Source organism: Peromyscus maniculatus, chromosome 7 (assembly GCF_049852395.1).
Source record: "Peromyscus maniculatus bairdii isolate BWxNUB_F1_BW_parent chromosome 7, HU_Pman_BW_mat_3.1, whole genome shotgun sequence".
NCBI lineage: Eukaryota > Metazoa > Chordata > Mammalia > Rodentia > Cricetidae > Peromyscus > Peromyscus maniculatus.
The window spans coordinates 17,272,848-17,295,605 of record NC_134858.1 but is presented as its reverse complement, the minus strand read 5'-3'; the positions used below and the strand labels follow the sequence as shown (position 1 = coordinate 17,295,605).

The following is a 22,758-nucleotide window of genomic DNA, read 5'->3' as shown; positions in this document are numbered from 1 at the left end:
AACATATGCAGACTATGAATGAATGAATGAATGAATGAATGAATGAATGAATGAATGAATGAATGAGTAAGTAAGATAAGGCTTTTAGTATGGCCTTCAAGGAATATTTCTGTTAAAAAAAAAAAAAAGGCAAAACCATCCAGATGTCCAGTGACTGAGCCAGACGGAAGAAAGTGGGCACCAGTCAGGGAACGCTCTTACCTTTCTTCTGGATCTTCTTTTTCTTTTTGCTGGGAGACTTCTCCTCCCCATCCTCTTCCATGGGGCGTTTCATGGGTGTGATGGCGTAGGTGGTGCTGGGGGGAATTTGAACTGAAAGGAGACCAGGTAGAAGCAGCTGAGACATGCAAACAGCACTCTGGAGAGAACCCAGACATGAGTGCCCATGTGTCCTTACCAGTGTAGTCCACTGGGTTCTCGTTCTTTGGTTTCTTGGGCATTTTGGAAGGCAGGGGGTCCATTCCTAGGACTTTATGGAGTTGACCAAAAGCAGCGAGCCGCAGAGCATGCTAGAGAAGGGGAAGAGGAGTCTGACTCGGCTGCCTCATGCCACAGTGACCACATGTGCGCTCACTAATGCCTTCTGAGATGGGGTGGAAGCTGGTGGGACTGGGGGGCTGCTAATAGTCTCCCTTAGGTCAGCAAGGGGGTCCCCTGACAGCCAGGGCAGGGCCTGACAGCTCTGGCCCAGCCTTGCTGTGGGGGAGTGCCAGCCTGTGACCACCCCCCTCAAGAAGAGTACAGGAGACCCCAACCTGGGGGCTGGTTGCCACATGGAGCCAAGGGGTAGAGCTGCAGGGGAAGAGCCTCGAGCAGTTCTCACAGCAAAGCTGCGGCCCACTGACCTCGCCGCGCCAACATGGCAGTCGAGCAGGTAAAGAGGCAGACAGTCACATGTGGCACCAGAACAAAGCAGCAGCCCAGATTGGGGCTCCCTGTATCAGACACCATGCCTTTGCCTTGGTCCCCAACCTGAGCCTATGATCCAGGGGCTGCCCTTCAAATGCCCAGTAATGGAACTGGAGCCAGTGAGTGCAGACTGGGTAAGGGCTCACGTTGGCAATGGCGACGACTATACCTGCGCACTCTGTGTGATATCTTCCCGTTGCTGTCTGTCTAGATGCCCAATAGCATCAGTGGCTTCTTTTTCACAAGGGTCATAAATGCCAGAACCATCTGAAGGCAGGAAACAAGGAAGATATGCAGAGGATTATCCCTTGTCGTCTCATAAGAGTTGCTGGCTGAGGGAACCAGGTGTGTTACCCCCCCGCACCCCATCCACACCCAGCTCTGGAAAACACACCGAGCTCGGTGACCCACTCGGCATCCAGCCTTAGACAGAAATAAATTATATGTGTCTCAGAGCAAGAAAGTCACGTGGGAGTGGGTCACCACTGGCCCTGGGTCCGCCCCATTCATGGTTGCGGCCCCGGCACAGGGCTGGATATGATGGTGCAAGAGGGTAGTCACGTGCTTTGGCCCTAGCAGGGGGACGTGGAGCTGCTGTATCCCTAACCCAGTCAGTGGACCAGTGAGGCGGTGGCTGTGAGGCCTTCATCCCTGTCCTTTTCTCTCTCTGTCCCTTGGAAATCACAAGGCCCCAACCTGGCATGACGATGCCGGAGGCCAGGCACTCCAGCACTCTTCGCAGGGCTTCGCCAGCACCCATGGGCCTGTTGGCAGTGCCGATGGACTTCTCACACAGCAGCTCCAGCGGCTAAAAGGCAAGAGGGACAATGAGCACCCAGCCGCAGGAAACACCCGAGGAAGCCCTATCACTGGCTAGAGGGGTTAGGAGTCCCGAGACTGAAAGCCAGCCAGTGAGGTCAAAGTCCAACATCAGACAGCTAGGCAGGGGCTTTCATAAAGGTGGTATGGGCCAAGGACAACACTGAGGACCGAGGTAATTAGGCTTAAACTGTAACCTTTTAATAGTGGGCTGTTAAGAAACAGGTAGCTTAAAAAATAAAATAATAAGAAGAAAAAGGAGGAGGAGGAGGAGGAGGAGCCAGGCCTCAGGCCGTGGGTGGCAAACTACTCAAGAACACCCGCACACCTATCCTCACATGACTAGTCACAGTGGACTGCCCAGGCAGCTCCCACCTCCTTTCTGAACTGCTCCTCCCACCCACTCCCCGACCCAAGAAGGCCCTTGTCTTGCTTCCACCCCAACCCAGGGTCTGATGGATCACAACAGCCACCCAAGCCAACACCATGAAGCTATGTGAAGGCCACACTCTGAAAGGACCTGCCTGGACAAACATTACCCCCACTCTTAATCACAAGGTGCCTTACCCATCCTCTGAGGGGACCCCAGGAGGGCACTCGGGTACACAAGTCCCTTAGGACACGGATGACAATGACACATGACTTCAGCCCATTGGCTCTGGCCTAGAGGAAGAAAGCACAGGCTCTTCACACTCAGGGCACCCCGGAGGACAGCAGGCAAACGTCAACAACACGAATCTCATGGTGCTGCTTTGCCAAGGGTAAACGGTTGCAGGGTGCAGAGCCACCAAGTGTGTGGCCAGCACTGAGCTAGCTCCCTGCCATGTGGAAGGGGGCCTGTTACTCTTAATGCAAAGCAGCCCACTGCTCAGCGGGAGCCTCCTCCTCAGGGCTGTCAAGTCCAATTGATTTGGGCGCGCTCCTTTAGCAGCTGCACGCTGCAGGTGCTAACAAGATCGGCACGGCTACACAGTCAATGTTACCGACACTTGACGGTCAAAGTTAGCCATGTTGTCAAACTTAGGCATTCTCTACCGAAAGACAAAGAGAAGAACAAAATGCAAACCTGGAACCACTTGGCGTGTCGGAGGGACGCCAAGGCAGCAAGGCATTTCTGCCTGTCCAGAACATCCGGGGGGTCGTTGACTGATAGCGTTTCTATTCATGGATGGAATAAGAAGACAAGGCACAGTTTGACCAAGGGGTTCTGTCAGGTGCAAAGGGGTGTGGCAGCTTCCTAAAGGGCAGCTGAGTCTCCCACAGTCTCAATTTGTGTCCACCCTGGACAAGGGAAGGAGAGGCTAAATAAAGTGCCGTCAGCTCTGCTCTGAGAGGAAGTCAGAGAAACTGGGAGGCCCTCTCCAAAATTTTAAACCACAGACACAAAAACCAAAATCAAAAAAGAAAAGTTACTCTAAAGGCGTAATTGGCGGGGAAGGGAAAAGATAGATAGGCTGACCCTATCTTCTCTGAGACCCGTTCCCTTGTTTCTTCCCCATAAATTAGCTAGGCTGGAATTTACAATAGGAAAAACAAAAACAAAAACAAAAAGGTGGGGGGAGTGGAAATGAACTCCCTCTCTGCTTCTCACAAACAGGCATCCACCTGAAGCACAGGGGACCACCTCCGCCCACCAGGCAGGACTGCCCTAGCCCCAGGCCTTGACAGAGAGAGTCCTGTTGGTCAAAGGTCCAGCGTCCCTGAGTGGATAAGCTAAGTGGGGGGCTTTGGTCACTGGCATCAGATACATGTGCCAAAGGGAAATCAACCAGTCTATCTCCGCTGCGGTACAGCTAGGCTGTCGTTTGGCTCTCAGGGATTTGGATAAGGCCTGACAGCAGGTCCAGGAGGGCTGCAGAGAGATCGTGAATTGAATGGAGATTAAGTACCAGCTTGGCATCTGAAGTGCAAAGACTGGGCTGGAAGACAGCACAATGGTTAAAACCTTATCCCAAACTCCGCTGCAGCTCCTGGACTCTCTGAAGCTCACAGAGTGCCACAGGCAGAGAGAGAGGCCAAAGGAAACCACCCAGGCTGTGCCGCAGGGATCGCTACCCCTACGTGCCGTTCATAGAGAAGCCATCTGGCTGCCGCTAACCACTGCAACACTGGAAGATTCCTGGGGACACACTTTTTTTTTTTTTTTTCAGAGGAAAACAAGTTCAACAAGGAGGTTCAAGACCATTCAAGGAGCAAACAAAACGGTGCGCTCCCTATACAAAGTGCTACTCACTTTTAGTGCCACTGCTGAGTCCAACTCCCAAGAGCACGAGGCCAAGGGGAGACAGGACTTTCGAGTACAGGCAGTCAGAGCTACACTGACACCCTCTCATCACAACACTCTAAAACTGAATAGCACATTTGAGCGAGAGGGAACACCAAGTCTGCAACGTTCTGCTGGCCTCTCTCGGCCTCCCTACCTCCGGCTAATATTTTCTCCATTTCTTCTCTGACAACGGGGGAGGTCAGGTGGATGGTCAAGGACAAGGGGGGTTCTTTTGTGTTTTTTATCACAATCGCAGCATCATCCACAGACTGGAGTATTTCGTACTTGTCTTCTGTTACAGTCTGGAGGAGGAGAAAAGAAGGTAGCTTTCAAACCACTTTCTCTGTAAGGCAATCAACAATCCTGACAAACTCCATTGGGTCTCAGGTTATGAATACTGGGTGGGCCTCTAACCCTGTAGCCAGAGAAGCTATTTCCACCAAGAATGTTAAAATGTAAAGGGAGGAGTCAGACGAGGTGGCTTATACCTATAATCCCAGCAGTTACAGAGACTAAGGCAGGATAATGAAGTCAACGCTAACCCAGGCCACAGAACAAAACTACCCCAAGGGCAGAGAGTGAAAGGAGCTAATGCAGTGGCAGGCAGCTAGCTATTCCAGCGGCTGAGACTGGGAGACTGAGGCCAGAAGATAACTTGAGCCCAGGAAGTTAATGCAAGCCTGGGTAGCACAATGACATCAAAAACAATCAATGTTAATTTAAAAACAAACAAAAACCAAATGAAATTCAAGCCTGAGCATCAGGGTACATGCCTGAAATCCCGGCACCCTAAAGACAAAAGCAAGAGGACACTGCTGTTTAAGGCCAACCTGGTCTACAGAGCAAGCTCACGGCAAGCCACAGCTACAGAGTGAAATCTAGTGTAAAAATAAAATAAATGCAACAGCTAGCCAACCAGGAAGTCATAAGCCTATAACCCTAGCACTCGGGATGCTGAGGCAGGAGACTGAACGCAAGGCCAGTTTGGGATACAAGGGAGAGCCTATCTGGAGAAAACCAGGTCTTTTTTCTCATTTTCTGAGACAAGCTCGTCTTGCACAGTGGCTCTCTTGTCTCAGCCTTAGTGCTGGCTCAAGGCTGGGGCTTCTAATTTCTAACATGGACTAACATGCACACACTTCAAAGCTACAGAACAAAGCCCATGACAGAGGGGGATCCACAGCCTCAGCAAGTTTCATGCTGGGAGAAGCAGTCAGCAGCCAACATGGAAGAGAAGCACATGCATTACTCTAGCCTATAGACAGCGAGAGACAAGGAATCATGTGTGTCCTGCAAAGCAGGTCTACAGGGTGCTCAAGAGTCCACTCAACTTCTTTATAAGCTAGTTCTTGTTAATTGGAAAAAAATTTCATTCTCTTAAACTAAGTGGGACATGCAGTGGTGGCACACGCCTTTAATCCTAGCACTTGGGAGGCAGAGGCAGGCGGATCTCTGAGTTCGAGGCCAGCCTGGTGTACAGAGGACTTCCAGGACAGCCAGGACTACCCAGAGAAACCCTGTCTCAAAAAAGGAAAGTCCATCCATATACTGCAGAGAGGACCTGTGCCCTGGAAATGGACCTCAGCATGGCTCACCTCTGGATCAGGGAATTCTTGCTGAGGAGGTTGTCCCGTGTCACACAGGGTGTTCAAAGCATCCCTGGCAACCACTCACTTGGGGAAGGAGTGCCTCACTTCTCCCTGTCTCCAGATGCCCAAAGTCCCCAGAGAGGGTGGAGCTCTCAGCTGTCAGGAAGCACTGACAGAATGAGCACCCCTTGTGTGCACACGAGGGTTGGACTGGGCAGGCTCACTAACCACAGCTCTATGCACGCCTTGTGAGGCGTCCACTACATCCATTACCACCCCTAGAGATCCCAAAGCTCTTTCTTTCAAAATATTGACCAACGTGCTCCACATAGCACTCTTTAGAAAGAGACAATAGTAATCACGAAATCCCAGCGGTGAGAAACCATCTGAGAGTCTACCTGTGGCAGTTCCCCTCAAGTTTCTAACATTCTGCACTTGCTGCTCTTCCAGATCTCAATTCACACCTCTCCCGAGCATGTACCCAAAATGGAATGTTTACTGACATACAAAGGCATTTTTCTTTGCAACGTAACAATACTTAAAACCAACCTGAAATTTCTGTATGCTTATCTTTTAAGTTAAATCCAGGAGAACTTTTCTAGAAACTCAGAGTATGACAGTGAAGAAGCTCTGCTGTCTCTGGCTGCCCCGCCCCCCCCAGAGGGGCATATGCTGGAATCAGCTTCCCAGCTCCTGAATGTCAGTCACATCACCCCTATCACTCAGACAAGTATGAGATTAGCCACAACTGGTCAGGGAGACCCATTCCTATAATCCTAGCATTCTGGAGGCAGGAAGATAAAGATGTCAAGGCCAGCCTGGGCTATATGAGACTATCAAAAAAAGTCAGGGCAGGGAGGGTGGGCCATAATGGACAAACTCTCGAAGAAAGTGGGGGAGGCAGATACACATACATCTGACCTGGAGTCTGGCTCAGTAAATGTTCAGCAAGCATCAAAGACCATTAGTTATGCAATATTTTAGTAACGGAAGAAATGACTGAGGTGTTTTTTTGAGTCAGGGTCTTACTCTATAGCCCAAGCTGGACTTGAATATGCATAATCTTCCTGACTCAGCCTCCTAACTGCTGGGATTACAGGTATAAGCTACCATGACCACTGTTTTCCCTCTTCTTTCTCTCTCTGAACTCTACCACTGAGCTCCAGCTGCAGCCAAGTGGGTGTAGTTTTAAGTATGTCCAGGTCTGACCCACAAAGAGTTAATGCCCTTCCTTCCTTCCTTCCTTCCTTCCTTCCTCCCATGCAGCCTACACATGGTACTGTTTATTCTAGCCCAGTAGCCCAGGCTGCACACGTGAGGGCACAAGGCTTTCACTAACAACTAGGAGACTGTGAACCACTATAAGCAGTGGGTGATTCCCACAGGCCCTCAAAGGCTCTGTGGTGACCTGTTAGGTATCAAGGTGAACACATGGCAGATATAAGGGGTGCTCCCTGGCACATGACACAGATAGGCCCTCTCTTCCTCTGAACACCCTCTCCACAAGCGCTAGGACCCCCTCTGGCATGGTGGTGGTGGTGGTAGTGGTGGTGGTGACGGTGACTCACAGTGAGCTGGATGGCCAGGTTGTCAGCCACCTTGTCCAGAAGGGCAGTTGTGGGCTTCTCCTTACAAAGCAGAACCAGCTCCAGATCCAAGTCCCCCTTGAGCAGAAGACCCTTGGCTACCAGGCCGACCCGCATCACGCCCCTCAGGGTCCTAGTCATGTGTTCCGCCTTCTGTTCCCTGAGAGACAGACAAAAGTCGGGCTCAATGGGAAGCCAACCTAGCCAGAACCCAGGGAGACTGTCACTTCTTAGGAGAGATGTTAGCTTAGCTGTGCCACATAGTGACACAGACCTGTAATCCCAGCACTCAGGAGGCTGAGGCAGAAGGAAGGACCTCTGTGGTTTTGATGCTACCTTGGGCTACAAAGTAAGTTGAAGGTCAGCATGGGCTATCCCATGAGATCCTGTCACAAAAAAACCCTGTAAGAGCTAGGCAAGATAGAGGCAGGAGGCATCAGGAATTCAAGTGCAGCCTTCAATACATAGTGAAGTAGCAAGTCTGGGCAACATGAGACCCTGCCTGAAAAGGCCTGAGCCTTCCTCAACACACACACACACACACACACACACACACACACACACACACACACACACACAGAACGAGAGAACGAGAGAGAACCTTGAGACTCACCCAGCCCCTTCTTTGCTCTCATCGTCTGGGGGCGTATCCATATTTTCTGCCTCAGCGAGCTCGCTGCCGCCCTTCTCCTGCTCATCAATCCAGTCAGAGACAGCCTTGAGGGCCCGCTCAGTGTGAGATACCATATTCTGTACAGCCTCCAGCTCCTCTTGCGTTGGGTACACTGAAGAATGCTTTGCCATCACATGGCGATCATCATTCACAAAAATTCTCATGGGACGCTGGAAATGCGAAAACTACGCTAAAAATGACGCCAGGACAGCCAGCAGCCCACCCCTCACCACTTAGTACCAGTCCATCCTTCACAGAACAGACGATGGGAATATGGCCCACAGCCTGAGAGGAGACTCTCAAGCAGCAGCAGACATGGGGTACTTTACGTATCGCTCGCTATACTACAGTAGTCCCCCCTTATCCGCGGGGTACACATTTCAAGACCCCAGTGGATGCCTTAAACCGCGGACAGCACCAAAATCCAAATGTGGTCTGGGTTTAACCTCTAGGCACACAGGTGTGGAGTTTAATTGGTCAGTCAGTCGGGCACAGGAGGGGCTTAGACGGGACGGAATGTGAATGTGATCTCCCTCCAAGTAGCTGCCCATCCTACTCACCCTTCTTCTTCTTGTGATGAAGTGATGATGGTACAATGCCTACGTGATGAGATGAAGTGAGGTGAATGACGCAGGCATCAGGATGGCGCACAATTTAAAACTTAGCAATTTTTTTCTTTCTGGAAATTTCCACTTAATATTTTCAGACTGCGGTGGACCGCAGGTAACTGAATCCGCGGGAAGCGAGAACACGGCTAAGGGGGGACTACTGTATTCACATCGTGACACGTAATTATTTTAAAGAATTTAAAATGTCTTAAGACAAAATATTAACCTCAGCAAATGCTTTGGGGACACGCTATGGGTATCGTATATAAGTGAAAAAATAGTGTCTATGATCAAAGAAAAATTTTGTCTTACCATTTTTCCTTCCTTTTTTCTTGTAGTGTCTGGAAATCAGTCTTGGATTATCTTTTCAAATTGTGACAGCTTTCCTTGGTGTTACCAATACTTCAACTATCTATAAGACCAGAAAAACTTTTTAGTTTTAAATACCCCAGAGACACGTGCTCTCAACAGCCATATACTTGGTAGTAAGAATGAAGGCTACAGCTCACAAAGGGCTGGATCACAGCAGGACACATCTGTCTTCCCAGGTAGCCAAGCAACTCACTCCAATTTCCCTTCACAGGAAGACAGCAGGATTCCAGAAGACCTATCTGAATCCAGCCACACACTGAGGGGGTTTCTGCTTGCCCATGTTTCATTTCTTCCTATATAGCATGCTGGGGGGCAGCAGAGAGGGTGTCAGGATTTTATGCAACCCAGGCTGGCTCCCGAGTCTAAATCCTTCTGCTTCCACCTCCCAAGTGCCATGAGTACAGGTGTGCACCATCAAGCCTAGCTTGGACTCTTCTGCAGTTCTAGAGCATTCCTATGGGCATATGCTCTACCACTGACAATCTTGCAAATGTGTGGTACATGCACACAAGTCTTTGTGGGTACACGTGAAAGGACAGAGAAGGCTTTAGGTGTCCTGCTCTATCATTCCCCACTTTATCCCCTTGCAACAGAGCCTCTCACCAAACCTAGAGCTGTGCTGGCACTCAGAAAGCCCCTGGTACCCTCCTGTCTCTGCCCCACCTACACAGTAGGGCTACATCCTTCTTGAGGCCATGTCCAGTCCAGCTTTTTACGAGGACACTGGGAATTCTAGCCCAGATCTTCATGCTTGTGCAGCAAGCATTCCTATCCATCAGGCTATCTCCCTCCCAGGGTTGGTTTTTCAAGGTAGGATCTCTGGTAGCTAAGGCTGGTCTCAAATTTGCTACACAGGGGAATATGACCTTCAATTCTGGATTCTCCTCTACCCTACCTTCAAGTGCTAGATTAGAGGCATTTGTTACAGAAATCAAAATTTTACTTAGTCTGAAGTTCCAGACTCAACCACAGAGACTCATAGAGCTAAGCACATGCTCATTTCACTGCCTATATTCCGCCACCCAAGCATGCTGGGCTTTATAAATAAACCGAAGCAGGAGGCGAAACAGAGGTTGCTCAGTAGTAAAGCATGTGCTTAGCTTTACTACTGCAGGCACTGGGTGCTATCCCAGCACTAAATCGGAAACTCAAAACATAATGTAACAGGGCATCATGGCACACGTAAGTGATCCAGGTAGGATGTCTAGAGTTCAAGGCCAGAATGAGCTACAAGGCAACATCCTGACAAAACGAAAAACAAAGGAGGAGGACTAGCAAGATGGATTGATGGGTTGCCGTCAAGCCTGATGACCTGAGTTTAAACCCTAGGGCCCACACAGGATAGATCCATGTGGTCCTTTGACTACATGTGTGCCATAGCACATCCCTCCCTGTGCAAATAAATGCAATACAAAAATCTGAAAAATCAGCCAGCTGATGGTGGCGAACACCTTTAATCCCAGCACTCAGGAGGTACAGGCATGAGGCTCTCTGTGAGTTTAAGGCTAGCCTGGTCTAGAGTTCCAGGACAGCCAGGATTGTTAGACAAAGAAACCCTGTCTCAAACAAAATTTTTTTGAAAAATCAAATAAGACATAAGATTAAGAAGCTACAAAAAAAATGTTGCAAGTAGAAATGTTCATCAAAATATGGGTGCTATTCTTGTACAATCCTAGCACTTTGTGAGGACAGGAACAGAAGGAGTACTGTGTGATAGAGGATAGACTGGGTCTACAGAGCAAATTCCAGGACAGCCAGGGTTACACAGAGAAACCCTGTCTCAAAAAGAAAAAAGAAAAGAAAACTGCTTGTTAGAAATGGCAATACTCCCCTGTTGCCCTGTATTCAGGAAGCAGAGGCCAAGGGGTGTAAAAGTTGCGGCCAGCCTAGGCTACTGAGCAAAACTCTTATCTCAATAGACAGACAGAGCAGGGCATGACCTACTGGATAAAGGCACTTGCTAAGCAAGCATGAGCACCAGGGGGTGAATCCCAACACTCATGTACTAAGTCTGTAATCCCAGCAGTGTGTGGGTCAGAGACAGGAGGATGGCTACAGCTTTCTGCTTACAGCCTAGCTCCAGATTCAGTGAGTGAGCCTGTGTAAGGACTAAGGTCTCTGGAGTGATAGATCAGGACACACACTATCTTCCTCCTCTGGGTCCTCTCCTCTCACACACACATGCACACACATCAAGCACACAAAGAAATCAAACACACACACACATATACAAAAAGATCAAAATATCAACTCTATGTGTTTAGAGAAGGAAAAAAAGGTGGGAACTCTGACCCACAGGACACTACAGGGACAGACAGAAGGTCCTAAAGAGCTTCTGTCACACAGACAAACAAGGAGAGCTCTCAGCCTTGTTTGCAGTGGGCCTGGGTTAATGCAGACTCATATAACCAGTCCAAATGCTAAAGGTAAGTGATTACTGCGTGAGTGACTGACCCTAAATGGAACATCTATTCACTCACTACAAGGTCCTGGAAACATCACAGGAGAGAGCAGAGACCATGGAGAGCGGCAGATGCAGCAGGAGTACTGTGAAAGAAAGCGTGTCTTCTGGACGGCATGACCACTGCACGCACAAACTCATAGCAGCTGTAGCTAGCCTCACAGGAGCTACATTATGCAGGGCCTCATCAACTTTTTAGCATGGGTGAAGGAGGAGCTTATGAGGCCCCACCCTTGCTGAGGAGCTCTAGGTAGTTAATAGTTGCTGAGGGAGACAGTCATTTTGTTCAGGGAGGAAGGAAGCCACTGTGAAGTCGCTCATGCTCCAGTATGGAACCCCTACCACCACCACCACACATTCACACGTATACAAGCAACCCTAATTAGGGATAATGGGCTACAAAACAATAACACACAAAGCAAAAAAAACAAAAAACAAAAAAACCCTGGGGCAAGAGGGGACTTGTTGAAAGGGATTCAGCAGGAATAATCAAAATATATTATACACATGTACAGAACTGTTGAAAAACCTTTCTAAAAGGAGGAGTCAGCAGGATGGCTCAAGGGATAAGGGCATTGACCACCAATTCCTCCCCCAAATAGTCCTCTGAACCTCCTCAGGCATGGCATGTGCCCGCCCCCAAGCAATAAAAAATTAACATAATTAAAAGACAAAGTAACATGTGGAAAAGCTAAAAGGTAGAAACAAGTGCACCAAGGAGATACCCCATGGACTCAACTTTGGAAAAGCTAAGGCACCCAAGTGTGTAACACAAGTCTGCAGGGCAAAAAACTCTCTGAACACATGCAAACTACAACCTACTCCACTCCGGTACCCTACAAACAGCCTGTCCAGCCTGCAATTGTGCACCATCCAACGGCTGATTCCTTCCACAGCACTGTGCTCCATCACACCAGTGAGGCCCTCCAACCACAGTGTTCCAACAAAGACTGTATTGTAGGCACAACTCTCAAAAGGTATAAGCTGCAAGGACAAACTGCCAAGACTGGCCAGAGACCTTCCCAAAGGGCGTCAGGACTACCTACCAAACACTGCCAAGTTAGAAGTTCAACATCCCGAAAACTAAGCAGACCAGCCTACTTAAGCCATGAAACCCAAGTCCCTCTGACCCCTAAGTGTCAGCAGCTCCTATTCACAATTGTTGCTGTGACCAGCTGATCCAGGTTCTTCCCATGTCAAGGAAGAGATTGGAACTCAACTACAAGTCAACTATACATAGCTGTGTTGGATAGGATGCTTATGCACACCTATAATTTCAGCACTTGGGAGGTACAGGCAGGATCAGGATCCTGTTTGTAGCAAGCCTAGGTTAAGTGAAAATTTATCTCAAAAACCATACTCGAGAGCTGGAAAGACACTATGGTTAAGAGCACTGGCTACTCTTGTTGAGTCCTGGAGTTCAACTCTCAGCACCCATATTCAGTGATTTACACCCTTCTCTAACTCCAGCCCAGGCGACCTTCTCATCTCCACAAACATCTATCCTCTCCTACTATCTACACACCAACACACACACACACACACACACACACACACACACACACACACACACACACACACATACAGGTCAGCAGATACATACACGAAAGTAAAAAGATGTTTTTTTTTAATTTAATGCTTAGATGTGATAACCAGGGACTAGACGGCTTGGCAGTTGCTGTTCTCAAGAAGACCAAGTTAGAGCCAGGTATAATGGAGCACACCTTTAAGCTCAAGACTCAAGAGGCAGAGGCAGGGGGGTCTTTAAGTTTGAGGCCAGCTTGATCTACATACCAGGAAGCCAAGGCTATGTCTCAAAAAGCAAAACAAAACAACAGACCCAAGTTCTGCTCTCAGCATCTCCCTCCAGCTCCAGGGGACCTGACATCCCTCTTATGGACTCCACAGCACCTGCACACAGATGCACATACTAAACATAACTAAAGACACACATAAATAAAAAATTAAAACAAATCTTAAAAAAAAAAAGATACCTTTAAACCAGCAACCCAGGAGGCAAAAGCAGGTGGATAGCTCAATTTCAGGCCACCTTGCCTACAAAGCAGGGTCCAGATCAGCCAGAGCTACACAGTGAAATCCTGTCTCCAAAAAAAAAAAAAAAAAAAAAGCAAAAAAATAATTATGGTATTTTGATGCCTTGAGCTGTTATGCCTAGTTCAGATAAATACATGGCTAAAATTACTACAAGCCTATTGTTTCCCGGAAATATTCCGGAGAGAAAATACAAAAGGATGAGTAAAACTGCAAGGCACTGGGCAGAGCTAAAGCTGGGAGACTGGCCAAGCCATGGTAGTGCATGCCTTTAATCCCAGCATTTGGGAGGCAGAGGCAGGAGGATCTCTGTGAGTTCGAGGCCAGCCTGGTCTTCAAAGTGAGTTCCAGGACAGCCAGGACTGTTTCACAGAGAAACCCTGCCTAGAGGGGAAAGAAAACCTGGGAGATGGCTGTCCTGGAGCTCATTTGTGCTCCTTTGAGAAACTCATGACAGATCTGGTGTGCAGTACTGGGAATGAAACCCAGGGCTGTGGGCATGCTGAGCAAGTGCTCTACACTGGTCGTGTCCCCAGCCCCTTTTCTGTTCTTTTTTTTTTTTTTTTAAAAAAAAGGGTTTCTCTGTGTAGCTTTGGAGCCTGTCCTGGATCTCGCTCTGTAGCCCAGGCTGGCCTCAGAACTCACAGAGATCCTCCTGCCTCTGCCTCCCAAGTGCTGGGATTAAAGGTGTGCGCCACCACAGCCTGGTCCCTTTTCACTTTTTAGCATGGGTGCCTACAGCACCCGGTATTCCCAGGCGAGAGCCCATCTAAGTACTAACCAGGCCCGACCCTGCTTAGCTTCCAAGATCAGATGAGATCGGGCGCGTTCAGGGTGGTATGGCCGTAGACCCCTTTTCACTTTTTATTTTGAGAAAATCTTGCCAATTTCCCCTGGGTGGACCTTCAATCCACCCCCTCCTGCCCTAGCCTCCCCAAATGCTGGGGATACATGTGTGCAATAGTGCACACCACTCGTTGTTTAATTAATTTATCTATTTTGTGTGTCTTTGGTGGAACTGGAAGGGAGGTGGGCACATATGCATGCCACAGTGTGCCTGTGGTGGTCAGAGTTGGTTCTCTCCTTCCACCATGTGGGTCCTGGGGATAAACTCAGGTCATCAGGCTCGGCAAGAAGTGCTTTACACACTGGACCATCACACCAGCCCCATTAGTTTACTTTTACTGCATAATAAACTTAGGTATTTCTGATAAAGCACAGCCAGTGGCAAGTAACTATAAACAAATCCAAAGACCAGGAAACCAACCACAGCCTGGATTCTGCCAGGCAAAGGAAATACCTCAGCTGTAGCTGGCTGTCACCCAAGTCCCATATACAGCATTATCAATCAAGCCAAATCTTTGTGAAATCTCACGAATGCACGATCATGAAGCTTCTATTTAAGAAGTACATTTATGTTTTATTTTTTCTGATATTAAAAGTTACTTAATAAAGGCTTGTTTCCATTAAAGAAGAAGAAGAAGAAGAAGAAGAAGAAGAAGAAGAAGAAGAAGAAGAAGAAGAAGTAGTAGTAGTAGTAGTAGTAGTAGTAGTAGTAGTAGTAGTAGTAGTAGTAGTAGTAGTAGTAGTAGTAGTAGACTTATGCAGGCCAGAGAGGTAGCTTGGCAATTAAGAGTATGTGCTGCTCTTTCAGAGGACCCCCGTTCAAGTCCCAGCATTTTCATGGTGGCTCACAACCTTCTGTAACTCCGGTTCTGGGAAATCTACTCTCTTTCAGCCTCCTCAGGCAGCAGCAGCAGCAAGCACAAACGTAGTGCACAGACATACGTGTTTTGGGACCCAACTCAAGTTTCTCCTTGCAGGAACTTTACCAACAGAGCCATCTCTGCAGGCCTCAAAGTCATTTAGTTAAACAAGTATGTGCCACTTTATTTGTCCAGTGTTTATCTCCTTTATTGGGTCCAACAGTAGGTTAGTGACAGATAAGGCAGACTACTGCCTGCAGGCTGGGGACAGGGGGACTTGTGAGGTGAGCCAATGGCCCTAACTGCTGCTCCTGCAGAGGTGGTGGCTCTCCTGTCTCCCAGTAGATGGCTCTTAGGTAACAACTACTAATGCTAAACTTTAATGTAGCATTTATTCCAGCCACAAACTTTTCATCCTAGGAGACACTATAAAGTATCACTGGGATAAAGCAGAATCAATGTTAATAAGAAAAACAATCGGGCTGGAGAGATGGCTCAGCACTTATGAACACTTGCTGCTCTTACAGAGGACCCAGGTTCAGTTCCCAGCACCCACATGGTGGCTCACACACCTGTAACTCCCGTTCCAGGGGATCCAACATTCTCTTCTGACCTCTGCAGGCACTGCACACACATGGTACACATATGTGCAAGTGAATACCCACAAAAATAAAATAAAGTTTTTTTTTTCTAAATGACATCTTGTCTCAGAAACAAACAAAACTTAAAACATCTCAAATTAGAAGAACTGCAAATAAATACTGAACTCCAAATAACTTTGTAAGGTGGCAACACTCTGCTCCTTGGTCTTAAATGCATCATAAAGAAACTAAAAAAATTAATAAAATAAAGGAGGTGCTGGGTGAGATGGTCACTGGATGGTCACATGTGCTTGCTATGCAAGGCACGAGGATCTCAAAGTGGAGCCCAGCACTCACTCATGCAAGACGCTGGGGCATAGCTATCCCGCCTACAAACCCCTGCTGTAGGAGGTGAGAACAGGAGGATCCCAGGGCTTGCTGGCCTCCAGCCTACCTCCAGGTTCAGAAACCCTTTTCAAGGGAGATAAGGTCAAGAGTGACAGAACAGGACACTTGATATCCTCCTCTGCCATCTGCATCCACATGCACAGGCATGCACACGAACATACTGCACTCAAACATACTTACACACAATAAATTATCTTTTTAAATGAAGAGTTGGCCTGGGAAGATGGCTGGGTGGGTCAAGGGCTTGCTTTGAATGCATGAGGACTTAGGTTCGGATCCTCAGCACCCACATAAGAAAGGCACAGCAGTGCACGTCTGTGACCCCAGCATTTGGGAGGGGAGACAGACAGATTCCTGACGCTGGCAGGCCAGTCTGGCAGAAAGAGCAAACTCCAGGTTCTGTGAGTGAGAGTATCTCAGAAACTAAGGTGGAAAACAACTGAGGGTGATAACTTTACACTAGCCTTGGACCTTCACATGTATCTGAGTGAGCAAACCCATGAACACACATACACATACACACCAAAGAAAATAAAAAGGGGAGAATTGGAACACCTGAGGGATGGACAGAACCTACAGATGGTACACAGTCGACTCCAGGCCAGCTCAGCACCGTCAGTGAGCAACTCGGCTACGCTTTCTGGGACAGGAAGTTCTCTGTTGCAAACCTGAACCCGTTTTGTTTGAATGTTTTTACATACAAGTTACAAAACCATACAGAAAAGGGGTTCAGGACGGCCAAATACAAATCTACAAGTCCACAAAGATACTGAAAAGAGGAAAACAACTCACTGCACTGTATTCTGAATGCTTTTTAGATACAAGAGGACAAGTGGCCCAGCTGACTGACGGATCTTTAATAAAACATTACTGGAGGGAGGCTGGCGCTCAGCTGGAGAGCACTGGTGCAGCAATGCAGGAGGCCCTGGGTTCCCACAGAGCACGGCATAAGCTGGGTGAGGTGGCAGCAGCCTGTAATCTCAGCACTTGGAAGGTCGAGGGTCAAGGCCAGCCTCAGCTACATAGCTGAGACACTGTGAGAAGGAAAGTGAGAGAAGAAAGGAGAAAGGAGAGGGGGGGAAAAAACAACGGATCACCTGGAACCAACAAGAATCTAGGTGTTCAGTGAGCTACAGCATCAAGGGAGCACCAGCCCAGTACTGTCTTCATAGCAGCTACTGTCAACTGCAGCTTACCACAATCAGTGTGGAGGAGAGGTCATGGGCTTGCCTTGGAAACAACAGCAGCTGCCTAAACTTCATCCTCTGATGCCACAGACAGCCCCCCACGGTGACTCAGGAGGCACCATAAGCTTGCCAAAGACCACATCTAGGCAGCCTGTGGTGCACTCTCCCTGGGCCCTCTTCCTTCAGACTTAACTATCATGGAGATGTTTCTGATTCAGGTGGACAAAGCAAACAAAAGGACGAGTTATCTCTAATAATGCCAGTGTCTCCAATACCCAGAGCTGGGCTGCCCTGCACATCCTCAAAGCAAGCCTCGCTGTCTGAGAGCCCAGATTCGCATCTCACGAGCTCACCAGCAGCCTTCCCAGGGGCAGAGACTTCCTAAATACAAGGTTCTTAGGAAGAAACAAAGCGGGCTAGAGGCCCACAGCCCACATCATTCCACACAAAATCCACACCTGTCTCCAGGGCTGGGACTCAAGCTAGGGAACCAGGACACCAACCAGCCTCTCTGAGAAGCCAAGGGGTGAATGAGGGATGGAGATTAAGAACTTCCAAATTGCCAGGCAGTGGTGGCGCACGCCTTTAATCCCAGCACTTGGGAGGCAGAGGCAGGCGGATATCTGTGAGTTCGAGGCCAGCCTGGGCTACCAAGTGAGTTCCAGGAAAGGCGCAAAGCTACACAGAGAAACCCTGTCTCGAAAAACCCAAAAAAAAAAAAAAAAAAAAACAACTTCCAAATGGCCAGGTGGTGGTGGGCCGCCGCCGCGGCCCACCTTTAATCCCAGCACTCGGGAGGCAGAGCCAGGTGGATCTCTGTGAGTTCAAGGCCAGCCTGGGCTACCAAGTGAGTTCCAGGAAAGGCGCAAAGCTACACAGAGAAACCCTGTCTCGAAGAAGAAAAAAAAAAAAAAAGAACTTCCAAATGTTGGGTGGCAGTGGTGGTGCACTTCTACAATCCCAGCTCTCAGGAGGCAGAGGCAGTCAGATCTCTGTGAGTTCGAGGCCAGCCTGGTCTACAGATATTAGTTCTTGGACAGCCAAAGCTACACAGAGAAACCCTGTCTCAAAAAAACAAAACAAAGAAACAAAAAAACCACTTCCAAGTAGTCAGGGACAAGAAACACGGTCTCTCCCTTTATTTTTGAAGCAAGGTTGCAAGTCTACACCACAAGGCTATGATATGCTAGCCATCATTCCACCTCTAATTATATATAAGGTAAGGCTTGCAACACTGTGCTGCCAAAGAACAAACCAGAAAACCATCCAGCCTTCCTTCCCAGACACTGTGGGGAAGCATGGTCTTACAGGAAACGGGGCTTTAAGCTGACAGCACTGTGCAGCACTCAGCAGCTCCTTCCTTCACCTTCCATCCCACACAGATCCCCCAACAACTGAAAAGCAGTCCAGCCAGCTGCCACCAATCTAAACTGACAAACCATGCCACTCTATCTTTGTTTTTAAAATGTCCTGAATGACTGAGCTGTGTGGGATGCACTGTAATCCCAGCACTCAGGTGAAGGCATGAGCATCTGTTCAAGCAAGCCTCCGGTGCAAGAGACCTTGTCTCAAAAGAGAGTTGTTGCACTTGCAGAGGACCAAAGTTCAGTTCCCTGCACCCATACTGAGTGGCTGACAACTCCCTACAACTCTAGCTTCAGGGAGGGTCTATCAAGTGAGGGTCTGTCAAATGTCAGGAGGCAAAGGCAGGGGGATTTCTGAGAGATACACAGTGAGACCAGAAAAAAAGGGGGTAGAGGTGGGTTTTGGAGATGTTGGCCCAGAACACAGCTTAATGGCAGAGCTTTGTCCAGCATATAAAGACACTGCATTCAATCCCTAGTACCACCAAAAGAAACGAGCCAAAAAACAAACAAAAAAAAAACCTCAAAGAGGCTGAAGAGATGGTTCAGTGGTCAAGGGCACTTACTGCCTGCTCTTGCAGAGGACCAAGAGTCAGTTACTGCACCCACATGCAGCTTACAACAATCTGTTCCAGAGGATCAGCCACCCTCTTCTGGCCTCCTTGGGTACTGCACACATTCAATGCACAAATACACGCAGGCAAAACATACACATAGAAATGTTATTTTTTTAATGGGAAGAAAACCCAGAGATGAAATGTGACAGAGGGGTCAGAGGGGTAGACTCTTAAGGATGGACAGGGGCTGTGGTGCAAGAGTGCACAAATCTTTATGTGGAGAGGTTTGCTTCCCAGAACTGCAAAAGGAACCAGTGTAGAGCCGGGCAGTGGTGGTGCACGCCCTTAATCCCAGCAGTGCGGAGGCGGATCTCTGTGAGTTCGAGGCCAGCCTGGGCTACCAAGTGAGACCTGTCTCAAGAACAAGGCAACAATGATACAGCAGCCAAACATGCGACCGCCCTCTGGCCTCAGTGGACATGTGCACAGATGCACACACAGGTGCACACACAAGCATACATCTCACATAAAGTGAAGCCAAGCCAGGCAACGGTGGCACACGCCTTTAAACCCAGCACTTGGGAGGCAAAGAGAGGCAGATGGATCCTTTAGTATGAGGCCAGCCTGGTCTACAGAGTGAGTTCCAGGCCAGCCAAGGCTGTTATACAGAGAAACCCTGTCTCGAAAAACCAAAAACAAAAATCAAACTCAGGTCATTAGGCTTGTGTAACAAGTGCCATTAGCCCTCCAAGTCACCCCAGAGGCCCATCTTTTTTTAACTGTATGTGGAGTCTCACAGAGACCACATTACATTGTCTCTAACTCTGAGGTCTGCTTTTGGAACCCACTCCTCCTCCAGTCTTAAGAGGAGGAGCCTTAGTCTCACTACTGCTTGATATACCTTGGCTGGCTGACATCCATGGAAGGCTCACCTGTATCTGAAGAGAAACAGTGAAAGAGTGGATGGGGGAGTAGGGGGAGGAATCGAAGGAGGGGAGGGAGGAGAAACTTAGTCAGGATGTAAAAAACAAACAAACAAAGAAATAATTTAGAACCAAAACATTTAAAAAAAGGAAGGAAGAAAGAAAATGTGTAAGTGGATGTCCAATGTGTGCAGGTGTCGGCAGAGCGCTGGTCTGCAGGGCTTAACTTTCAGTAACTGGGAGTACTCTCCAGACCTGGGTACTGGGAACTGAAATCAAGTCCTGAAGAGCACAAAGTGCTCTTAACTATAAGCCATCTTTACTTTTTTTAGGGGGAGGAGGGGGGAATAGAACTTACAATGAACCAGGTTGATCTCCAATTCACAGAGACCACTTGCCTCTGCTTCCTCCATGCTAAAAGTAAAGGAATGTGTCACTGTCCCAGTCATTTTGCTTTGAGACAGTGTGTCACTTGGTAGCTCAAGCTGACCTCCAACTTGATACTTTCCTGTCTCAGCCTCCATACTGCTTTATGCGCCTTTGCCACCAACACTTAGGAGGTAAAGCAGAGGATCAGCAAGTCAAGGCCAGCCTAAGCTACATGAGACCTTTGCCTTGCATGTGTGGAGCCCTGTGCTCTGGATATCACTCTATATAAATAAAACACTGATGGCCAGTGACTAGACAGGAAGTATAGGCGGGACAAGGAGAGAGGAGAATTGGGGAAACAGGAAGAAGGGGGAGAGAGACTGCAGCCACCGCCAGGACAGGTAGCATGTAAAGAAGCCAGTAAGCCACCAGCCACGTGGCAAGGTATAGATTTATAGAAATGGGTTAATTTAAGATATAAGAACAGTTAGCAAGAAGCCTGCCACAGCCATACAGTTTATAAGTAATATGAATGTCTGAGTGATTATTTTATACGTGGATTGTGGGACTGCGGGGTTTGGTGGAACCTGGAGAGAAGCCCTCCAACAACAGCCCTGGGTTTCATTTTTAATGGCACAAGAAAATTAGGTGAATAAATAACAGGTTCAAGTAAACACCAAAAACAATTCAAGCTCCCCTCCGCACCTGTCAGCTACCCACCTTAATTGTACAGCTGTGGTCAGGCATCCTGCAGTACCCAAGAACAGTGACCAGAGACCCCTTCCTGCAAGGCTACCCAAATCCCTGTGTGCGGAGACTGAGCGGCTGATTTCTGCAATGCTGGCATCCACACTCTGGTACCACTTTAAATGGGTCTTATTCTGCTCCCCTCCAGCTCTTGGGCTCACAGCCTCCTCAAACTACAGACCTAGTCCTCTGGCTTAGGCTTTTTAAATAAATTATGAATAAAGAGCAAGAATTAAACTACAAAAACTCTAAAACACTACACCCAGAAGCAAATCTAACTGGCAACATTTCTTTCTTTAAAACTACACACAAGGTAGGCATGGTGATCAGAGACAGAAGTCCCAGCATTTGGGAGGCAGAGGACAAGGGTCGGGAGTTCAGGGCCAATCCCAATCATACAACAAGCTGCAAGCCATCCTGAGCTGCATGAGACCATCTCAACACACACACAAGCTGGGCGGTGGTGGTGCACGCCTTTAATCCCAGCACTCGGGAGGCAGAGGAAGGCAGATCTGTGAGTTTGAGGCCAGCCTGGTCTACAGAGTGAGAACAAGGAAAGGCTCAAAGCTATACAGAGGAACCCTGTCTCGAAAAACCAAACACATACACACATACACACACACACACACACACACACACCACAAATTAAAGAAACACACACAAACCAAGCATACAGACACTGAAATGAAACCAAGTGTTAGCAGTCACAGGGAAAGCAGCAGCAGAGCAGTCAGAAAGACTAATGATCCCACACACACACCTAAGTGCTGAGCCAACCAGGCCTCATGAAGACGAGCGACAGCTGTGCAGCATGCCTGAGAACCCAGTCATGCACTCCAAAAATGCCAGTGGAGCCACTTCAGACTAAACCACCCAGGGTCATACACAGTTGCAGACCCAAATGACAGGATACAGAATTAAATGATACTTGGTGCTTAGATGTGGCCCAGGAGACAATGACCCTGCCAAGCATAATAGCAGATGTCTGTAGTTATACTCCGGAGGATGAGGCAGGAGGACTGTGAGTTGGAGGCCAGCCTGAATTATAAAATGAGATACAGTTTCAAAAATTAAGATAATATCTGGGTGGGATGGGGCACGTTATTTTCTCCCAACATGCACTCTAAAAGGGTGAGGCATGTGGATCTGAATTCATAAGTTTGGGGCCAGTCTGGTCTACACAGTGAGTTCTGGGCTACCCAGAAATACACAGAGAGACCCTGTCTCAAAAGAGAGAGGGAGGAAGGGAGGAGGCAGGGTGATTGAGAGCATGTACTGCCCTTGCAGAGGACCTAAGGTCAGTTTCCACCACCCATCTAACTCCAGCTTCAGAGTACCCAGCATTCTCTTCTGGCCTCTGAAAACACCCAACACCCACATGCATACATGCGCGCGCGCGCGCGCGCACACACACACACACACACACACACACACACACACACACACACACAAATAAAATAAATCTTTTAAGAAAGAAAACCTGGGTGTGGTAGCCCACTCCTGTAATCCCAGACTAGTAGATCTATGTGAGTAGATCAGGTCAGCCTGATCTACATAGCAAGTGCCAGAACAGCAAGGTTA

The 22,758-nt window shown here is 48.4% G+C and overlaps 1 protein-coding gene and 1 non-coding gene across 19 annotated transcripts in view; both read right to left on the bottom strand.

Annotated features, from left to right (window-relative positions):
• Ilf3 (interleukin enhancer binding factor 3) overlaps positions 1–22,758 on the bottom strand; it is a 41,577-nt gene that overhangs the window by 8,559 nt on the left and 10,260 nt on the right. For 10 of the 18 annotated variants that reach the window (XM_076575795.1, XM_076575809.1, XM_076575805.1 and 7 more), the window contains exons 2-12: positions 8,763–8,862; positions 8,403–8,441; positions 7,783–8,012; positions 7,152–7,329; positions 4,149–4,296; positions 2,795–2,886; positions 2,296–2,391; positions 1,606–1,717; positions 1,079–1,176; positions 398–509; positions 202–312 (exon numbers count right to left, since the gene is read on the bottom strand). In XM_076575795.1, coding sequence (XP_076431910.1) covers positions 202–312; positions 398–509; positions 1,079–1,176; positions 1,606–1,717; positions 2,296–2,391; positions 2,795–2,886; positions 4,149–4,296; positions 7,152–7,329; positions 7,783–8,012; positions 8,403–8,441; positions 8,763–8,765 — 1,219 coding nt within the window. In that variant the 5' untranslated portion in view covers positions 8,766–8,862. Of the gene's footprint in view, positions 1–201; positions 313–397; positions 510–1,078; positions 1,177–1,605; positions 1,718–2,295; positions 2,392–2,794; positions 2,887–4,148; positions 4,297–7,151; positions 7,330–7,782; positions 8,028–8,402; positions 8,442–8,762; positions 8,863–22,758 lie in introns of all 18 variants that reach the window. The other 8 variants (XM_076575807.1, XM_076575802.1, XM_076575799.1 and 5 more) reach the window with 2 other exon arrangements.
• On the bottom strand, positions 14,068–14,186 carry LOC121831264 (5S ribosomal RNA). Its single transcript, XR_006074636.1, has one exon. It is a non-coding gene; the product is annotated as a 5S ribosomal RNA (ribosomal RNA).